Source organism: Ambystoma mexicanum, chromosome 2q, assembly GCF_040938575.1.
Source record: "Ambystoma mexicanum isolate Mex_15411 chromosome 2q, UKY_AmexF1_1, whole genome shotgun sequence".
In the NCBI taxonomy this organism is placed as follows: Eukaryota; Metazoa; Chordata; class Amphibia; order Caudata; family Ambystomatidae; genus Ambystoma; species Ambystoma mexicanum.
In genome coordinates this window covers 890,709,207-890,730,049 of record NC_090924.1, presented here as the reverse complement: position 1 = coordinate 890,730,049, position 20,843 = coordinate 890,709,207, and the positions used below count along the sequence as shown (strand labels likewise).

The following is a 20,843-nucleotide window of genomic DNA, read 5'->3' as shown; positions in this document are numbered from 1 at the left end:
CGCGTTGGACCTTTGGTCATCCAAAGTACCCCCGTCACTTTCGGCTGGTGTGGGGGGAGGGGCGCTCCACGCGTGACATACCGTACGCGGCCCACCGCTTTACACAGCGCTCCTTAAGGGTCTTGGGCTGAATGAGTTTGCACGCCGCACACCGCTTCTCGTCGTGCTCTAGGGGGAGGCAGGCGTTACACGTCCTGTGTTCGTTTTTCCAAGGATATCTGACCCTACACTCAGGGCAGAATCTAAAAGGAGTCCTTTCCATAGCAAAAGGGAAGGATGACCAGACCGCAAGGGAAAAGAGGGGAAAGGAGGAAAGACATACTAAACAATAGGGCCACCCTGACCCTACTCTCCCTACTGTATAGGCCGGCCAGAGGGCCCGACCACGTGGACAATCCGGTCGCCAGATCTTAGTCGCCGAAAACCACAGCCGTAGACGATTCCCCCGTAGTCTTTGTCGAAGAGGTTCTTGTTGGGCAAAATGACTTAACGGGGAATAAACTGACAATTCGGTAAAGATAAACAATGTCTCTAGTAAGGGCTCCACTAAAGGACGACCAGTTATCTGTGCGGAAAAAAACAATCTGAGGGACCTCGGCGCGTGAGGGATTTTGGGTACTACACACGTCATGATAGGGATAGTGTTACAGACACGCCTATGCGACGTCCCCTTTCGGTCCCCGAAAGACAAGATGCAATACTCCGCGGTTACCACTGGATGTCGGACCATATGCACAGCATGTGACTCTAAGCAGATTAACAAGCATCAGAAATATTTTTACATAGTTTGTTATTTTAAAGGTGTCAGGTGGTTGTTAGGTTTGTCCCGATACCCTACAGTTTGCTTGTCTGGTTTGCTTGAGCCCTGACCAAGGGGTTAATCTTATGGTAAGTCCACCTGTAGATACTTTCCTGAAGTATACCCTTGGCACTCTGCATCCTGTATTGACTGCGGGCAAAGCCCTCGCCTCGCTTTTCTTGGTTAGTCGAAGTAGTGAAGGGTATCTTCCTGAAGTCAAGAAAAAACAGTGTCGTAGTAGAGAGGACCGTACTAGTGACGAGGAGCAGCTGTGTTGTAGTGGAAAACATTGTGTTCCTTCTATGCTCAATTGAAGGAGATCTCTCATATTGGCCGGCTTCTGTTTTCTTTTAATGATAAAGAGGCTGTCTTTTGTGTAAGAGTGATAACTCTAATTAAAGCAATTAGCTAATCGAGGTGATTGAGGTGAACAAGAGTAAAGTGAGCGTGTGTGGGGAACGATAAAGAAATTGGGAAGGGGAAAGAAGGGGGTTATTTGGGTGCAAACTTTGTGCCACAGGTACAGCTATGGTGTTATTTTTGGGTGAAATTATTTTGACTAAATTGCATTGGATTATGGAGACTCCGCTGAATCATTTGTGTCCGGTACTTCCAGGCTGTAAGGTGAAGATTCTAAAATACCATTAGTAATGATCGCAGGGAAACTAAAGGTAAAATGCTCAATTGTTGGCCTGCTGAAGGGACCTATGATAAGGGGATATTGGGAACATGCATACATTTTGAACTACAAAGCACAAGGTCTCAACGTTAGACAAGCGGTTAAATATCTTAGCAATATGAAGGATGCATGAAAAAAGCAGGAAGGTCCATAGTGTTAAAGTCTCAGAGGAGAGACTGAAAAAGGAGGGTGCGAGAATTCCTTCTGCACTGCCTGCCACATGGGTGCTATCCTTCATCCCCCGCAGAAGGGTATACAGAGGCGGAGTTCAAGCCTCCATTATTAGCAACCACTCCAGTGGTTGCAAGACGGACACAGGTTAACATCTCCATCAGCTAAGATTTCCAGAAAATGGGATAGTGATGAAAACAGAAGGGTAACTACAACGGTTAGGGTTTAGAAAGGTAAGGTTGAAAATGGAGCGGAGGAAAGGAATAATTCCCGACTGCTAGTTTGGCAGAGAAATTATGGGTGGAAGAGAGACTAAGACAAAGAAAGTGAAAGCAAGAAAGTGAAAGCAAGAAAGAAAGTGAAAGCAAGCAAGAAAGCGAAAGAAAGCAAGAAAGCGAAAGCAAGCAAGAAAGCAAGAAAGCAAGCCAGAAAAAGCAAGAAAGAAAGCAAGAAAGAGAAAAAGAAAGAGAAAGAAAGAGGCCAGTAGCTAGAAGAGCAGATGAAGGGTGGAGAATGATCCAAGAAGTGCTAAGGAAGAGGTAATGCTGTTACGGCAGCCGAGAAACGAAGAGCCAGAAAAAGTGAACAGACAGGCAAAGGATGTAGTGAAAGGAAGGTGGAGGCATGGCCAAGTTCTGGTTAGGTTGGATAAATCGATTTTAAAAGAGGTCAATGTGGACCCGGACAACAGAAATATTGCCATGGGTACAAGGTTTGAGCATGGAGAATGGAACCCGGATCCTACTGTTGTGCTGAATATGCTTCCATGCCTGCAGAAGTTTCAGGGGAAGTGACACCAAGAGTAGGAGATGAAGTAGGAGACAAAGGGGAATTGGAATTGGATGTCAAGCAGGTAGAGCAGGGTGTAGCCGCCCCACCTCCTGCTCCAGGAGCAGCGACAGAATACACTGGAGTTTTAGGACGCACCATGGTACTCGCACGGCCATAGTAAGTAGCAGGGAACAGATGAGGGAAGCCCCAGGAAAAGCGGTTGTAGTTTGTTACACCAGAAGGGTCTGTGAAGGGCGTATCTTGTCCCGTCGTCACCCGTGGACAGGAATAATTTCATGAAGACCCTCCCTTCGCTCACTGCAGGGGTGAGCAAGTGGATTTATGCATTACAGAAACACACCGCAGGTGTCATGAAAAGCGCATTTATGGCTCTAATGGGGGAATGGTCAGATGAGCTTTGGAAGAGACCGGGGTATCCGGGAGTTCAGTTGGATACACATAACCACGAATGAGCAGCTTCAAATAATTACAGGGCAGAGGTATGGTGGTCCCGGAGGATAATGTATCCCAATATGCCGAATATAAATTCGATTTTAGCAAAAACAATGAAGTTGGATGGTGATCCTGCCGCACACATCCAGTTAATACAGGAGATGTGGAGGGCAGACGGGAGAAGGCTGGGATTAGAATGTGATGATTGTTTACCACATGCTAAAGATGTGACTCCCCAAGGAAGTCCAGCACAATCTAGATAAGTTGGTAGGTATGGAGGCCAAGAGTTGGCCAGAAATTCCGGTATATTTTGTGCATGTGTGTAAGAGGAGGCAAGAGAAGGAAAAGGATTATAGAACAAGCACAAAAATCAGAGGCCAAGCCTATTTTAGGTTCCACCATGGCCCGAGGTCTCAGTCTGGAGGGAGGATGGGCCTCCGGGATGTTCTCCTTTAGCAAGTTTAGACACACAAGAGGAGATTATATACAAGCCTACTGTTGAGATGGATTTCTAAACTCTGACCTGGTGGGCAGATGTTTAGGAGGCCACCCTCTGTTTAGTGAAACAGGGGAACCTTCTGGACAAGCCAGACCAATCTAGGTAGCTTGGCAGGCGGTCAAGACTAAGGGGCTGATTCATGGAATTATTTGCGTCGAAAAACAGGGATGTGTGTGCCATTCTTCGCGCAAATCCCTGTTTAACAAATGGTGATTTACTGGCAGAATGGCATACAAATCCCCGTTTTTCAGCGCAAATAATTCCCCAAATAATTCCATGAATCAGCCCCTTAGTCTCAGGAGGGGTGAGAGTGATCGGAAGCCCTCAATGAGCACACACAGTAACAAAACCACAAATTACTCTTAGGCAAGTGTATATGAAAAATATCTATACATTTATTGTCAGCCGGACCAAATAGCCACAAGTAACTTTAGCAATGAAGAAAACAGATATCACACAAATCCTTAAATTATACAGTATATAGTTATAAGCTACAACTACAACCTGCAAAGGGTCAAGTTTAGTACACAAATGGCAATAGGTAATCCTTTAGAGTTTGTTCCCTAACTTTTGAGTCCATCCCTAAGAAGAGCGGCGCCTTGTGCTCAACAGTATAGTGGAGCGTAAAAACGCAGGATCGCGAAGATAAAAAAAAGCAGGTCTTCTTTGTAGGACTGTAGCAATGTCAGGAAGAGGTTTAAGGAATGAGGAATAAGTTGCTACTAGCCGAGTAGGTCCTGCCCTTGGCGGCAAAGCAGTATTCCAGTGGTGAGAATAGCTAGGGAGCGCAAGCTAACCCAGTCAAATTCAAGTACTTTCAAGGGATACTCGTGCATAAGAACACTCGGCTGTGGCAGGGGGGCCACCAGTAAGTTACGCAAGTATTCACTGACCCTCGGAAACAGTCCGGACCAAACTTTGCCAGTTTAGTCGAGGTTGCTAGTAGGTTTGAGTCCTGCAGTTTTGTGACGCTCCGGCTCTCAGCGGTTGCGGTGAACGATCGTCCGTGACAGGACAGTTGCCTTTTTGTAGCTTCCGAAGGAGGTACGAAGAAAGATCTGGGGCAGCTGGCTTTAGGGCACAGGAGAGCAGAACAGCAGGGGGATAGATAGTGACTGTCAGGTAGTGATGCAGGAATCGTAGATGCAGGCAGTGTTACACACTATCCTAATTCAGGACCCAGAGGAGCTAGGCCTGCAACGTTTGGCAGGAGGCTGCACGGGACCAAATGCAAGCGATGTCAGGTCTGCACTTGAGACGGCAGCGGACTGCGGGTTACCCTGAGGTAGAGTTGGACAGTTGGCTGGATGGCCTAGGAACACTTTTGAAGGGGCACGTTTGGTGGGTAAGCAGGGGGCACCAAGAGTAGTTGCTCCCACTACTCCAAAGGGTTGAAGCACTTTGGCAGGGTTTCTTTATTGAAGAAGTAAGAAGTGTTCGTCGAGACAGCTGAGGTCAAAGGGTGTTAAAACCTTCAAAAGCATCTGTGGCAGTTTCACAAGTCTGTTTCTTCGTGTAGGAGACTTGGCTCCTTCTGTAGTTTGGCGACAACACAGGTGATTAACCTGGAATGGCTCCAGAGCCCCTTCTCTTATCCAAGATTAGCTTTGCCCCAAAATTGAGGACTTCCAATAGAAGATCTGCTGTCTTGCAGGCATCCCAGACATGGGCCAATCATGGCCCACGGTGGTCTCAGTCATTCAGGCACTCCAGACATCTTGGCACCAGTAGATTGGAACTAGACAGTTGCAGCCCTCTTCCTGGGCACACATACGAGACAGGCGGAATCCTGCGACAGAGATCCGTTTTTGCCAGAGGCTGCATGCCCAAATAAGCAAAACACGGGTTATTGTACCTGGATGAAGACAAGGGACAAAATGGCAGTGGGACAGAACAAAAGACTTTGTGGCTCAGCCATTTTCAGACCGGGCCACAGTCTTGAGACAAACACAGTGAACTGTAAATCAGTAAAAAGAAGTAAAACATTATAAAAAGTAACTGCTGCCACCTGTTTGTCCCAGGCACACTCGTACAATCACCCAAAAATTCTTTGTGGTAGTCTAGGGCCATAAAGCGAAAAGGGACCCCAGCGCATGGTACTGAAGGTACATTGTGCACGGTTAAAAAGCTACCAAGAAATGGCAACATAGTCAAAGACTAAGGGAAAGAGTTTCCCAGTACTGACAGTCTGAAGGACCTATCAGTGTCCCCATATCAAGTGAGCAAAAGCCCTGGGGAGTTCAGCAGAGGGCTGGGCTCCACTGGAAAAAGTCAGGTTAGGATAGCCAAACAAAAGGAAAAAGTTTGGGGGGGTCCATAAATGGAAGGAAAATTGCACATAACTGAACTATTTCCTAACACCTACCTTGAAAACTATACCAAACTATTATCAACAACAGTCTAACCCTGTTAAAGAAGCGCATAAATAGTTGGGAGATGGAAGTGTGTGTACTGGATAAGCAGAAGTGGAGGGAGGCTCTATTGTTGCCATATCTAGTAAGTTCCAAATAGTTCATTTCAAGAGCCTATACAGGCGATACTTGAGGCCCACGGGCATGCGGCGTGTTATAAGAATTAAAATAAATACTTCTGTAAAGAGTTCCTGATCAGAGTGGGTAGTGTCAATCAGCATTCTGGCAGGGACAATATCCATCTTCTATACATTATGGGAATGCCCTTGCATACCGAAATACTGGGAAAGGATAGCCGCGATTCTTGCTGGGACAACTGGCAGACCACTAGAAGTAAATCCAAAATGAGCTCCATTAAATGTTTAGGATGAACTGTCTCCGATGAGGAGAAGATGAAGGGACCTTTTTTCATATCCTATGGGCATGCCCCCGGATCCGCATCTTTTGGAACGCATGCTGTAACGAACTTAAGATACTTCCTTGTCATGTACCACTGGACCCGAAAGTTCTCATCCTGGGTATTACGGATGAGATTGCTCTTAACAAATGGGAAAGACTGCTCTTAAACACGGCTGCGGGCGTGATGAAACGACACATAGCACAAAAATGGGGAGTCCCAGAGTCCCCGACAATGGAGCAATGGGTAACAGATATGGATGTATGTGCGATGGTAGAGCACAGAATATACAATTCGAGAGGCCGCCCTGTTAAAGCAGACAAAATATGGGGGAGGTGGGAGGAAGGTGAACCCTAGTGCCCACGAGACACTGTAGAGGTGATGCTGCTTAACGGCATTAAAGTTTTGGGAAAGGTTTTGAGTGTTTGGTAACAAATGTGCCTATTGCCTACTTTCGAGAGACATGTTGGTCTCTACATGTCGTGGTTGATTTGTCTGTGATATAAAACAATAAAAAAAACGTTTTATCAAAAAAAAATGTTTAGGATGAAACAGACCTATCTAAATCTGAATAAATATGTATATCCACTGCACTGGCAGTGGCAAAGAGCTATCACAACAAAGCCGGGGATAAAGAATGTCCCAAATATAGGGCAGTAAAGGGTCGGCAATTGTAATGCAATGGAAAATATAGTCGTAGAACAAGGGCATGTCCCAAAAACATGACAAGAGTCCGAGAAAATGCGAGTAATTGACCGAATGGCACCCAAGATATTTGACCGTAAGGCAAAGGTAGGGGAGGAGGAAAGAGGGATTATGGTGTACATCAAAACTGGGGAATGTCACAGCAAGTTTCATGTTGAAATGTTTTGTTCACATTGTTCATTTTCATCAAATGTATACTTTCAAACCCAATAAAATGTGTCGTAAAACAAACAAAAAAACGTGCCAAAAACCTCAGTGTCAACTATTACTTGGAGTGTAGCTGTAGAAGGGGAATAAAGACTTTACTGGCAAGGGGTCTCAGAGGTAGGACTGCTCCACTATGTCCTTCGGATTAGGGAAGGGAAAGCAACCCGAATGCCAGGTTGGTACCCTGACTGGGGATATATCCCATGTGCAAGGGTGTAGAAGTGGTTAGGCCAGGGGATGGAGGCTGGGTGGGTACGACTATGGTGAAAGGCTATGGATGGGATCAGGGCTCAGGATGGGCTAGAATTATCTGACTTGGGTCAGAGCTGGACCATGTGGTGATATTGGTGTCAGGGTTGGACTTGGCCTTATGTCTATTGATACAGGAGAGGTCAAGGTTGTGATGTACAATTGATTTGAGGCTACTGGTAGAGAAGGGGCATGTTTAGACCCCAAGTATGAAGCTGCAGAAGGGGTCGGGATGGAGCCTGGTTTTGAGGCGAGGGATTAAGTCAGGGTTGGACCCTTCCGTTAGGATGGTGATGGTCCTAGGGTGTAAATCTAGGGATTGGGGTCTTGGGTTTTGAGGGCAGACAAAATCCTGGGTTTGAGAGTAGAGATTGTCTCGAGTCTATGCATGGATACTTGAGAGTGAGGATATTCATGTAATGGCTAAGAATGTAACTGAATTGTGAGGTAGAGTTGGGGCCAGATAAACCCTGGCTGTGAGCCTATTGTCAAGGAGCTGACAGGGACCATGGGTGTGCGGCTAGCGATGGTGTCATAGCTGAAGAATTTGTGAAAGTCTCCAAATACAGTCGGGGCTTGCTATAGACTCTGCATTTGAGTCGAAGGATAGAGGGATGACTCAGTCGACCCACAGGAATGTATACTGATCTAACACTTGATGCCAATATCAGACTGCACATTGGGCCCAACGGGCAATGTAACCTGCGCATGATCTTAGCTCAATGCTTGCCCTAGAGTCTGGGGTTCAGAGTTTGCCCTGTAAGGGATGATGCAAGTGATCAGGCAGCGCTAGGAATGGCCCTTTGGTGTGCTGCAAGGGATTGATTAAAGTTTGTGGGGCGGGGGGTATACACCCTGACTTCGTGGTTTGCATTTGGCTCATGAACGCATGCACCTATTTGATCCACAATCCAAGTGGTATTCAAATACATCCTTCAGCAGCCACGACTTAGTTCAGATAATAGTACCTGAGCTATTGAAGCCTAAACCAAGTCAAAATACATTATGTTTATGATTCTAGAATAACAAGAGGAAAAACGTCTAAAATCCCAACTTTGTGAAACTTCAGCTTTGGGAAACTACGATACGGACTGCTAAAGATTAAAGGAGCAAGTTTCAGCTCCTTGCAGTGTACATTATTATGCTAGTATCTTGAGGCTCCTTTCCGACACCACTAGCGCAAACATGTACACACCTGGAACCCCCTGCCCTTATTCATATCTTCCTCACACCTACGCATGACCCTTCCTCTACTTGCACAGCGCTCCACTGCTTTTTGAGTTAGGTTCAAGCTTTATAAAATCACCTATTGAATTCAAAACCCTCATCAAACTTAGATCCCAAAGATCTAATTTGTGGTTGAAAAGTGCTACAGAGATGCAGTCATGTGTTTTCATTTGTGTTCTGGGAGCAGTGAGCATAAACGGGAGGTGGGAGAGCTGGCAGGCAGGAGTTGGAGGAACCTGCCACAGGTCTTGGAAGCATTGCTTGGCAGAGCAGAGGAGGAGCCCCTTTGGGTTATGGGTTAGTAGTGTCCCCGCTACCCAGTACCAAGCCCAGTAGTGCAGCCTGCCATCAGCCCCTCCCGAGCAGATTAAATGCGACCAGCAGTTCAGGTGGTGGCTACTACTAGCTCATGGAGCCCTGCTGGGTGACCAGGGATCTTAGAGCCCCCCCTCATCGGATCTCTGAGTAGTCTGTTTACTGCCCAGTTGGCAGCACTGGCATGAAAAGACAGTTTGACGACTACCCATTGGGGAAAGGGTTTATTGGAAAGGGGAAAACACAAGTAGTTCTTGTTGCAGTAGTGTTTGAATAGTTTATGGGCTTACCTCAATTATGAGGATTGTGGAATTGGCGCGCTTTATGCGGCCCATGGCAGGCAGGGTGGTGAAGGCCTTAGCCTTCTTTCTGCCAGTGAGCCTACAAAGTATGCCCAAAAGGCCAAGGCGCATTGCTTATTAAACAATAAGTCACTATAAAAAGACATTGGGTTGCAACCAAAAGGGGTCTGATAGGAAGGCGGTAGATGCACCACCTAGCAGTCCCTCTGGCCTGCACACTTGGGAATTGGAAGTTTTGTCTTTTAGCCAAACCCACTATAGAATTAACAAAGGCATTGGTTGTCTGTTGGCACCTCTCTCTCTACGCCTGTAGACATCTTGTTAACAAAACACTGGGCCTCATTACGACCCTGGCGCTCCCGTAATGAAAGGTGCCGGTACGGTAGCTACGAATCAGAAAAAGGAGCGGTGCCCTGCATCACTTTGTAGGATGAGGGTGCCTACAAAGACACCCAAGAAAAGAGTATAATGCACTAACCAGCTAAAAACATCAGTGGGATTGCAACGAAAGGAATCCTCACAAGAATGCCAGTCAACTAGGCTGAACCACCTCTGGTTAGCCTCCACAACACCACGCCTTGCAGCATATCCCACCACGCCTTGCAGCATATCCCACCGCCGTACGTACACACAGCACCACCAAAAAGCCCCTCCGATGGACCATATGGTAGACAGCTTCTGATGGGCATGGGCCAGAGAGACATTTTTATTTTGGCCCAACCATAGGACCGCCATTTTGCTGAAACTATTGCTTGGTTTAGTTGGGCTTTCAATCATGGTGTTCATTATTCTCTTAGTTCGTTTAATCTGGTTTAAATCTGCTTGTACGTAGCTCCATTATCTTGTACTTTCTCCTCAGCAGTAAGAGACCTCTGCGCTTTATGAATAATAATATCGAATAAGTACACAGTGAGGTACCATAACTATTAGGCAAATACCTTCTACTATGCGATATGCCAAGGATGATTACACCACCATTGAATGTGCTTATTCTGTGCAATATTTGCAATTTTACTTCAAGAAATCCTGCACCTTCCTTATCAATGAAATGAACGCTGTAAAAAGTGTGATCACAAACTTGAAGCGAGTGCCACATTTCAATAGGCATTTATTAATTGCAAAAACGTTGCAACTATTTAATGAACACAGATGGGAAGGCAATCAAATCTCTACTTACGCAATAACTCTTAAGCCTGACAAATTCCACCCTCATGGAAATGAACCTTTCGGAATTACGGCTGAGATTCTTGATGTGCTCAACAAGGTCGGCACAAAATCTGTATCCACCTTTCAGAACGCAGAGGACTGTGATGTAGTTATCTCCAATGTCATTCATGATATTCTTGGCCAATCGCTCAGTCCTGTAAAAGGGCACAGAAAAAAAAAAAAAATCAGACTGGTAAAAGTTAAGGTGGCACTCAGCACCTTTGCCATAAACAAATGCAAGTGGCACGTGTGGTCGTTAACAGAAATCCACTGCATCTTAATCAGTTACAGGTTAAGCATTTTACACTCAAAAGGAGGGAGCTTAGCTCCACGTTAGGCAACCTGAACGTTTTCTACGTGAAGATTGGTGCACAACTCCCATGAACACTAGCCAGCATAGACAAAGCAGGATTAAGGGAGCGTAGGCCAGAACATCTGGAGGGACACAGGTTGCCAGCACTTGGCATAGGCACACACTATGCAGTAACAACTAATGCAGAAGCACTGGAGATGGCTTCAGAAAGGTCAACCAATGACAACTAGATTATTGCCTTTTCTTGCATCATTCATTCATTCATTCGTTATAGAGCCTTCACCATAATTATTTGTATTTTTTTATTTATTAAGCGCAACCAGGCCCATGGGAATTAGTGTTACAGATACATACAGTAGACAATGGAAGAAACAGTTAAATAATATAGTATAGTATATACAATAGATACAGTAGGGCAGGCAACAGGTCTAAGATCAAGGAAGTTAAACTGTCATTGTATCCAAATCCTGAAGCCAGCGCTTAGTGTTGCGCTTGAATGAGTGGAAGGAGGGTTCTGATCTGAGGGAAGCAGGGAGTGTGTTCCATAGCTTTGAAGCCTGTACAGGGAAGCTAGCTCCTCCTGAGTTATGGAGTTTGAATCTCGGTATGGACATTGTGTTTGCTTGAGCCGCTCTAAGTGGTCTTGAGGACGTATGTAAGGCGGGTTGGTTAGTAAGGTAGGCTGGTGCGAGGTTGGCCCTGGCTTTGTGTGTTAGGGCAAGGGTTTTGAGAGATATTCTATGCTCTACCGGGAGCCAGTGCAGGTTGCGTCTAGTCTCAGAAATATGCGACTTCTTAGGGATGTAGAGGGCTGCCCTGATGGCATTATTCTGAATTACTTGTAACTTGTTAATGTTTTTGTGGCTAGTACCTAAATAGAGGGCGTTACAATAACACATTTTGGACATAACTAGAGTTCTAGCAAGTGTGGTGCAATTAGGTGTGGAAATGAACGGCTTGCAGGAGGTGATAAGTTTACAAGTATATGCGGATGATGCTGCTACCGCATTAGTTTGTTTGGAGAAGGATAAGGTGGCATCAAGGTAAATGCCAAGGGTTTTAGTGTTGTTTGAGACGGTAATGGAATTGCCATCTATAGTAAATGATTTGAAGGCAGTGTTTAGTTTTTTCAGTTTAACGTGTGTACCAAGGATAAGCAGCTCAGTTTTTTCATCGTTAAGACAAAGACCATGTTGTGCCATCCATGCTTGTTTTACTGCGTAGATTTTGTTAAGGGTTTTGCTGTCAGTTGCATAGTCTCCAGCGATGGGAATGAGTATCTGGGTGTCGTCCGCATAGTTAGTATACGTGACACCCACATAGCCAAGAATATCAAATAGGGGCTTCGTAAAGACATTCTAGAGCGTGGGGGCCACACAAGAACCTTGCGGAACCCCACAAAGTACCGGCGAAGGTTCGGCTGCGTCAGTAGGAGAGAAGACACTCATAGTTCTGTTCGCCAAGAAGGAGCTAATCCAAGATGTGGCTGAGTCAGAGAAGTGTGCTGCAGATGATGGCATAGCGTTTGGTGGTTCACCAAATCAAAAGCTGCTGACAGGTCAAGCAGTAAGAGGAGTGCTAGTTTACCATTGTCTTTTAATACTTGAATTTGAGTGGTGAGATCTATCAAGGCAGTTTCCGTGCTGTGTCTTGGTCGGAAACCGGATTGCCTTAGCCCCAAATAGATTGTTAGATTTTAGATCCGCCTGTATTTGCAGGTAGGCTGCTCTATCCAATATTTTTTGTAAAAAGGGTACCGTTGTTATCGGCCTATAGTTGGACAGGTTGTGGGGGCGTGGCTACGAGGGCTCCTGCAATGATCCTTACAGTGCATTCATAGATGCCTATGACTACTGATAACCTATATGCTTGTTTATGAAGGTGGCAGACGTGCCCGCTGAACTTTTGGAGCCCACGGGAGGTACGGTGACGGAGTTCTACATATATTACAAGATTGCGAGAGTCGGGGAAGGAGGATGATACAAAATGGCCGACTGATGGCGAGAACACAGGAATCGGTCGGCTATGAGATGGCAAGGCAACAGTAGCGAAGCACAGGCAATGTTGCATGGCGCGGCAAACTGGGACACCCTGTGACAAAGAAGCGGGCTTAGATGGGCCCGAATGCTTGAAGTGACAGTGGATGGAAGCTTGCGCGGAGCCCGACACACATGTGAAAGATTTCCTGGACAGATCGTTGCTGAGGCCTGCAAGTAGCTGGGAACAGCGGAGAACCACAGCTGCAGAGGACGCGCACACGAGCAGGACGGTGGCGGGAGCTGCCTGGATGAGAAACTACAGCCACAGTATCTAGGAAGAGCCGGACGGGTAATAATGTTTCCAACGGACGCGTAGTCCAGAGGAAACAAAACTTGGCAAGATCGTGGTACAGGCTGGCAGCAGGGTCCAGGATCGTGCGGACACAAGACAGTAATAGGCGGCCTGAACCGAGGAAACGGAGCGGAGCCGCGGTATAGGATATGAGCCCGCTGGGTACACATGAATGATTGTTGTGAAGGGTAGCAACGAAAAACAGCTACACAACGGCACCGCAGGAAGTAGGCGCGAGGAGATAAGCTGGTTAACCGAGCCCCGAGAAAACGCATGCTGAAGCAGGGGCAGAGGCAATGTGAGGAGCACGGGCGGCCTAAACGAACATGGGGCACAAGATCCGTGGGGCAAACCCATGCGAGGGGCGAGCAGAAAGTGTCCGCACATAGGGCTGCCATACGTGGGGACAGAGAGTGAACAGCGGACGTGGAGCTACACCGAGATACAGGCAAGTGAGAGTACAGGCACCGCAGGGAGATGTGCCTATGAGACGGCACAGAACGCTCTGTGTGCAGGTCAAGCGACCTGCACAAGACAAAAACTACGGTTGGAGAAGGGGGTGTACCCTGTGCAGCACAAACGACCTGGTGGAAACACTACGCAGAGGTTGCACACCCGAGGGCATGGCAAGGGAGGGACATTGGCCCATTCACTTATGAACGACCGGCAGGAAGAGTTGCCGTCAGCGGAGGTGCCGGGAAGTGATACGGACGATGTTGGTCCATATACTTGGCAATAAGGAGAGTTCTCCATGACAAAGGGGCTAAGGCCAAGGTGGACAAATGTAATACAGCACACACAACTGGCGAACCAGGCATGAATCTCCGGGCATCCCCTTGGATGCACAGCAATCTGTGGACAATAACAAGCTGGGCCAGAGGAGGGGTGTGAGTGCACTCGGTGGAAGGTTGCAGAGTGCCAGCTGGGAGACCTGACCGGCGAAGTGTCTGGGACTGCGCTCGATCAAATAACAGAGGAAGCAAGGCGCACAAACCGTGTGAGAACAGAAGGCGATCAAGCTCTGGAGTGCTGGCGGCATACATAAAGACACAGCCAATGCACCCGCTGCCCTGAGGCCGCTAGCAGAGTCGGAGAGGGGAACTGCATGGTCACGTGGGAGGGCACAGTCCATTCCTGCAGCTAAGGGGTAGTTGGGGGATGCTACTGGGGCGGCCCCCTTGGCTCAGGCGCTGACAGAAGTCTGCCCCTGATGGGGCTGAAAACCACAAGGTGTGGGGCCCACATATGAACTCCAGCCGCAGCGCCATGTCCAACAAACCTCCAAGACTGAAGGGCTAGCAGCCTACGCTAGACGAATACGCCAGGACACCACCCGGCCCGGAAGGAGCTAGGAGCAAAGACAAAGCCCCTGTTGGGAGCGCGGCTGCCATGGGTACGAACCAGGAGGTCCTTGCAGAGATTGCCGATATTAAGATGGCTTGGAAGACCAAGCTTGAACTGGCCGTGACCGAATTGTAAACAGCGCTGGAGCTCAAAGTTGGGGCGGTGCAGGAGGAAGTGAACCTTCTCCGGCAAGATGTTAGGTCACTAGCAGAGCGCACTGAGAACCTTGAGAAAGAGGTGGGTCCGAACACAGCGGATTGTGCTTCACAGAAATTGGAGCTTCACGCCCTGGTGCAACGTGTGGGCAACCTAGAAAGCAGGGCGGAGGAGGCGGAATGATGTGCCCGGAGGAATAATATCTGCATCGTTGGTCTGCCGGAAGGAGCAGAGGGTCTCAATCCCACAGAGTTTATTGAGACTATGTTGATGCAGGAGATAACAGGAGGAATCTTGTCCCAGGGGTTTGCGGCGGAAAGGGCGCATAGGGCCCTAACGAGGAAGCCGCCGCCGGACAACCCGCCTAGGCCGGTGATCGCCAAGATCCTTAATTATCGGGATCGAGAAAGAATACTTGAACACTTCCGTAAGGGCGGAGCAATCCAAGAGGGACAGCGAACATAACTGCCTACCCGGATTATACCCTGATGGTGCAGCGGAGCCGTATGAACTTTGGGACTGTCAAAATGAGATTGCGAGAAGCGGGACACAAGTACATGTTGCTCCACCCGGCAAAGCTGAAAGTTTTTCAACAAAACAGAGCCGGAAGACGCCATGGAGTGGCTCAACATGCAAAGCCGCCCCCAGGAGTCGGGCGTCCAGACGGGAGAAGGAGAAGGAGAAGGAAGAGATAAGTAATGCACAGGGGGAGCATCTGAAGGTGTCGTGGCTTAAGACTATCGGACTTGATTATAGTCACTGACCCAGTTTATGGGCGGGTATGCATAGGTTGGAAGAGAACATGATCCGTGAGCACTGAGACTATTGCTTGGTTAGGGAGCCTCTTGGGGCTAGTCTTTATACCCCCATCTAGAGTTTAGTTAGGTCACCCTGACACCCTGCTGGGATCCTAACCTAGGTGCTCCAAGGCAGGACCAAACGCAGGGGAGCCCGAGATCCAGGGATGGAGCTGGGCAGTTGTTGGGGTTGGGGTAGGGAAGGGGTTGTGTGCAGTGGTTTGTTGTAGTTTGGGGGGGGTGTTCAGTTAGGGGGGGGGAGCCTACGCCCCGGGAAAAACGAGATGAACCATGGGAGACCTTAAGATAGTCACTTGGAATGTCAGGGGGCTCAACAGTTATTTGCAGAGAAACAAGGTTATGATGTACCTGCGTAGACAGAAAGTGGACATAGCCCTGTTGCAAGAAACTCATTTAACGTGAGAAAAATTGGAAGTGGTACGGAAGAAGTGGAAAGGGACGGTAGTAGGGGCAGCATACTCAGCTTACGCAAGAGGGTTAATCACATGGGTGGCCCCACATGTCCCGTTCCCGCTGATGCACTCAAGCGGAGTCAGACGGCAGGATGGTAGTTATGAAAGGGCTGGTGGAAAATAGAGAGCTCTGCATTGTAAATACGTATGCCCCGAATCAGGATATGGCTGCTTACTTTAGAACCCTGTATGGTAAACTCAGTGGCAGTGTGGGGGGGGTACCGTGGGGGGGGTGATTTTAACTGCGTGCTAAACCCCAACATGGATAGATCAGACACTAAGGTAGACAGACCCACTCCGGCTGCAAAGGCATTGCAGTCATTGTTGGCAGATTTTGGGCTGGTTGACGCATGGAGGTCACGCCATCCGCAGGATAGACAATATTCACATTATCCAGCCCCACAGTGCTTATATACTAGACTATGTGTTTATCACACATGAAGTAATGACCGGAATAACGCAGGCAGAATACAAGGCAAGAGTCCTCTCAGACCACTCATCACTGATGTTAGGGTGGCAGTACCGACCCCCGAGGGGAAGGACACCCACGTGGCGCATGCGTGCAGAGGCACTGAAAGACACCGTATCTAGGGAGGATATGCGGGAGGAAATAATAAGTTATTTTGAAATACACGCTGGCAGTGTTAAGACAACGGGCACACTCTGGGAAGCCTTCAAGGTGGTGGTGAGGGGGATTGCAATAGTCAAGTCTAGGGGGCTGCAGAATGGGATCCTGGCCGAGCTGCAGGACGCTGGAAAGGATCTAGAGAGGGTACTGGAACGGGGTAGTAACACTAAGGAAGACGCGTAAATGGCACTAGGCCTGCAACAGAAATGTATAATATACTAGGAAAGATTATGTAACCTCAACTATAAAAAGTATATAGAGAGACAAGAGCCAGAAGGGGACAAACCAGGGAGAGTCCTGGCATGGCTCTATAAAAATGAGACTCCTAGGCCCCCAATTAGAATGATTGTGAAAGAAGATGGGAACATAGTGATACGCAAGAGGGGGTTGATAAGGAATTTGCAGAATATTATAGACGCCTGTATGGGGATGAGACGGGAAGCAACAGAGAGGAGATAGGGGACACATTGGAAGATATCGGACTACCCCAGATCAGTGCAGAGGAGAGGGAGGAACTAGATGCCCCAATAACCTTAGAAGAGGTAGTGAGGCAGCTGCCCACATGTAAAACCCCGGGAACCGATGCACTCCCAAGTGAATTTTATAAGACATACAAAACAGAGGGACTCAACCCCCTCCCCCCCACCCCCCACCCCCCTGCTGCTGGAGATGCTTAACGAAGCATATGAAGCTGGAAAATTACAGGAATCCTTACGTGAAGCGGTGATCATACCACTTCCCAAGCCCAATAAGCCTGGGAGTGACTGTGGCTCTTACAGGCCCTTGTCGATGTTAAACCAAGACCAAGTTAATACATCCTGATCAGACAGGATATGTCCCGAATAGAAACATCTCGAATAACCTCAGGCGACTCCACCGAGTAGTCGAACATACTAACGGAGCTGCAGGCGAGATGTTGATAGTATCATTAGAGGCGATCGAGGCATTTGACTCGGTCAAATGGCCCTGGTTAATGGCGGCCCTAGCCAACTATGGTATGGGACCGGGATATCTTAAATGGGTTGAACTGTTATACAGCATGCCACTAGCTAGAGTAAAGACAGGAGCTGTAGTTTCTGGAAGGTGGCAACTCGGCAGAGGTACCAGACAGGGATGCCCATGGTCCCCCATGCTGTACATCATAGCCTTGGAACCTCTGGCGATTTATTTAAGGCAGCAATATGATGCAATAGGTATAGTAGTCGGGGAGACACCACATCTAATTTCATTATATGCAGATGACATGTTACTATATTTGCGCTACCCAGAAGAGAACCTCCAGTAAATATTGGAAGTGATGAAGAGATTCGCAGACCTATCAGGTATAGCTGTCAACCCCAGTAAGTCCTGTGTGATCCCATTGGGTAGCTACAGAGGGCTCCCGTTAGAGAGCATTTGCCGATCCTACAGATACCGTGGGAGGTTACCACATTCAGATATCTTGGGGTAGACATATACCATACGGTAGAAGCCGAACATAGGTATAACACAGAGAAAACAGTTAAGAAACTGGAGAGTAGCATGAAGTTTTGGGTGAAACTCCCCTTGGCAATGATGGGACGAGGGGCGATGCTCAAGATGGTGGCGCTGCCCAGATTATTGCACTGCTTTGCGAACATCCCATACTCGATACTGAGGCCAATTTTTGCTAGGCTGGATGGCGTTGGCAGGGAATGTTTGTGGCACGGGATGAGAAACAGGGTCGCCCTGTGGAAATTACAAAATCCATACGATAAAGAAGGCATCAAACTACCAAACTGGGGATCTTATTATGTAGCGAGCCAACTACAATACGTAGCCAAATGGCTCTCTGAGGAGCCTACCTTAGAACACGGGCTGTTTCAGAGGGACTGCTCCCCATACTTTCTACGAGAAATGATATGGCTGCCCAAATCGGAGTTGGGAGGTCGCCCGAGGATGCTTGGACTTGGGTGGGGGATGTAGCAATGGGCATGCAGATTAATGGGCAAGCCATCCCCATGCTCCCCACAGATCCCATTGGTCACAGTGGCGGGAAGAGACAAGCAATTGAGGTTGATGATCAGGAAACACTGGGAACCGGTTGAGATAGCAACGATGGGGGATGTGTGGCAGGAGGGGAAGATACTGGAATTTGGAGAGCTGGTGGAACTAATGGGGTTGAGTGTTGGGCAATACATTACGTATCACAGGGTGGTGCAACTTATTAAAAAGATACCTGGTCGGAGGTGGAACTGGCGGAGGAACCGGACGCTACTATGGATATGATATATGACATAGCAGAAGGGGGACACGAAACGTCTAGTGTGTATGAGATAATGTCCCAAGTGGGCAAGGAGGTGGTGCAACTTAGACTGGACTGGGAAGTGCATGTGGGAGCCCTGATGAGTGATGGCATGTGGGAGAGAGCACAAGGATACCATAAAAAAATATCGAGAAATGCCAGGCTGCAGCAGATACAGTTGTATATAACCCACAGGGCATACCTGACGCCACTAAAGATAGCTAAATTTAAAAATGCTGGACACCAAGTGTGCCCAAAATGTAATGAGGAAAATGCGGTGATGATGCATATGTTTTGGGCGTGCTCATTGATAGAGAGATACTGGGGAGAAATAGCACAGAAACTGGAAGACAAGGGGATCCACATGAAGGTGGATTCCGAGTGGGCTTGTTTGTTAGGAGGGTTCCCCAGACCGCGTAAGCTTAAACATGTGAGCAAATTAAAAGATCTTGCGTATGTCCTGGCAAAAAGAAGGATTGCGATGGGTTGGAAGGCATGTCATTGGCCCAAAATGGAAACGTGGTGGAGGGATTTGCAGAAGTGGGCGGAGGCGGAAACAATGTTATGGCAGGAAGCGTGTAAAGGGGAGATGGAAGAAGAAGCCGGAGCCCTATCAGGTTGGAGGCAACTGATAGCTGAACTATTTGGGCCTTCGTATGATGGATCAAGTGATGGAGACTCAATGAGTTCTGCCGAAGAGGAATCTCCACCGCAAGAGGTAGAGACTGGAAATGTGGGGGAGTAGGCTTAGGAGGGGGGAGGAAAGGAGATATACAGTGGGCTGGAATACAATAATTTATGTGTATTTGTGATTGACATTATGTATCCACTGTAAGTTTGGTTTGAGTTGTTATTTTTTGAATAAAATCAATAAAATCGTTAAAAAAAAACACAACAAAAAAAAGAATAGTTGGACAGGTTGGCTGGGTCAACGGCCCGTTTTGGGATTAGAGGAATGACCCAAGGGTCTTTTAAGTTATCAGGCACTACTCCAGTTTTGAAGGAGGCATTGATAAGGTTAGTAATAAATGGGGCAAAGTCATGTGCTGCTGCTTTGATTATCGGGGCAGGGCAGGCGTCACCATGGCAATTCGAGGGTTTAAATTTCCTAATGATGTTTTCCACTTCCCAGATTGACAAGGGTGAGAAACTAAATGGTTTACAGGTAGGCTCAATGGTGGAGGTCTTATTAGGATATTGTTTGTATTCAGGGTCAGAGAATAGTGAACATTTTTTCGCGTTCATTTTAGATTGTAGTAGAGCTTTATCTAATAGCGCCTTCTGAATGTTCGTGCACCATAATGCATCTGTGAACATTTGTCAACAGGGGCGATAGGAGATTCCAGTTCTTTTAGGATCTTAAAAAGTTCTTTTGTATTTGATTCTGCTTGTATGATTCTTTTGTTATACGTGTCTTTTTTAGCAAGTATAATGGCCTCTTTGTAGTTTGAAGATGCTAGAGTTAGCTCATTCTTATTAGTTACTGAGGGGCACTTGTTCCAATGTGCTTCTGCAGTTTTTAATTTTACGTAGTTCTTAGTTGCGGCGTGAACCACGAATTCAGATGACGTTGTGGTTTAGGTTTCCGCAATTTTAAAGGTGCGATAGTATTCAAAGCTTTAAGTATTGCCATTTTGTAAGTGTCCACTAGGATTGTGGGGTCAGAGGTGGCAGTATTGTTGAGAAGGGGGAGTAATAAAGGGAGGAGTTTATCAGGCGTAATGTCTTTCTTGTTCCTGGTGTGGGTGGCTGGAGCAATGACTGGTGTAGGACGCTGTGTGGTGGCTTTAATGGAGAAGGTTATTTTATGGTGGTCCCAACGCGCTTTTGGTTGGACGGACCAGTGTCCAAAATTTGGGAAAGATTGGGAGGTGCTATTATGCGTTTGTGCATTTCAGCCATTAAAGTTATGCAGGGGTGGCCAAGACCCTTGTAGACACCCATGTCTAAATGGAGTGTATATGAGCGCAGCTGAGGAATACTATGGACTAAGGGGAGGGATTGTTTAAGGTGATGTGGGAAGCTAAAGTTTGAATTTTTGTGGTTTAAAGTAGCTTCATTCTTATGGCAGATATGATGTGCAATAGTATGTGTTGTATGTGTGTGCAGGGTGTGTGGCGTGAAGCCGTACCTTCCACTAAGTTGTG

The 20,843-nt window shown here is 47.4% G+C and overlaps 1 protein-coding gene across 1 annotated transcript in view; it reads right to left on the bottom strand.

Annotated features, from left to right (window-relative positions):
- The window catches only part of PRTFDC1 (phosphoribosyl transferase domain containing 1), a 394,648-nt gene that overhangs the window by 204,991 nt on the left and 168,814 nt on the right, over window positions 1-20,843 (bottom strand). Inside the window, exon 3 of the mRNA XM_069648160.1 lies at window positions 10,363-10,546. Coding sequence (XP_069504261.1) covers window positions 10,363-10,546 — 184 coding nt within the window. The remainder of the gene's footprint in view (window positions 1-10,362; window positions 10,547-20,843) is intronic.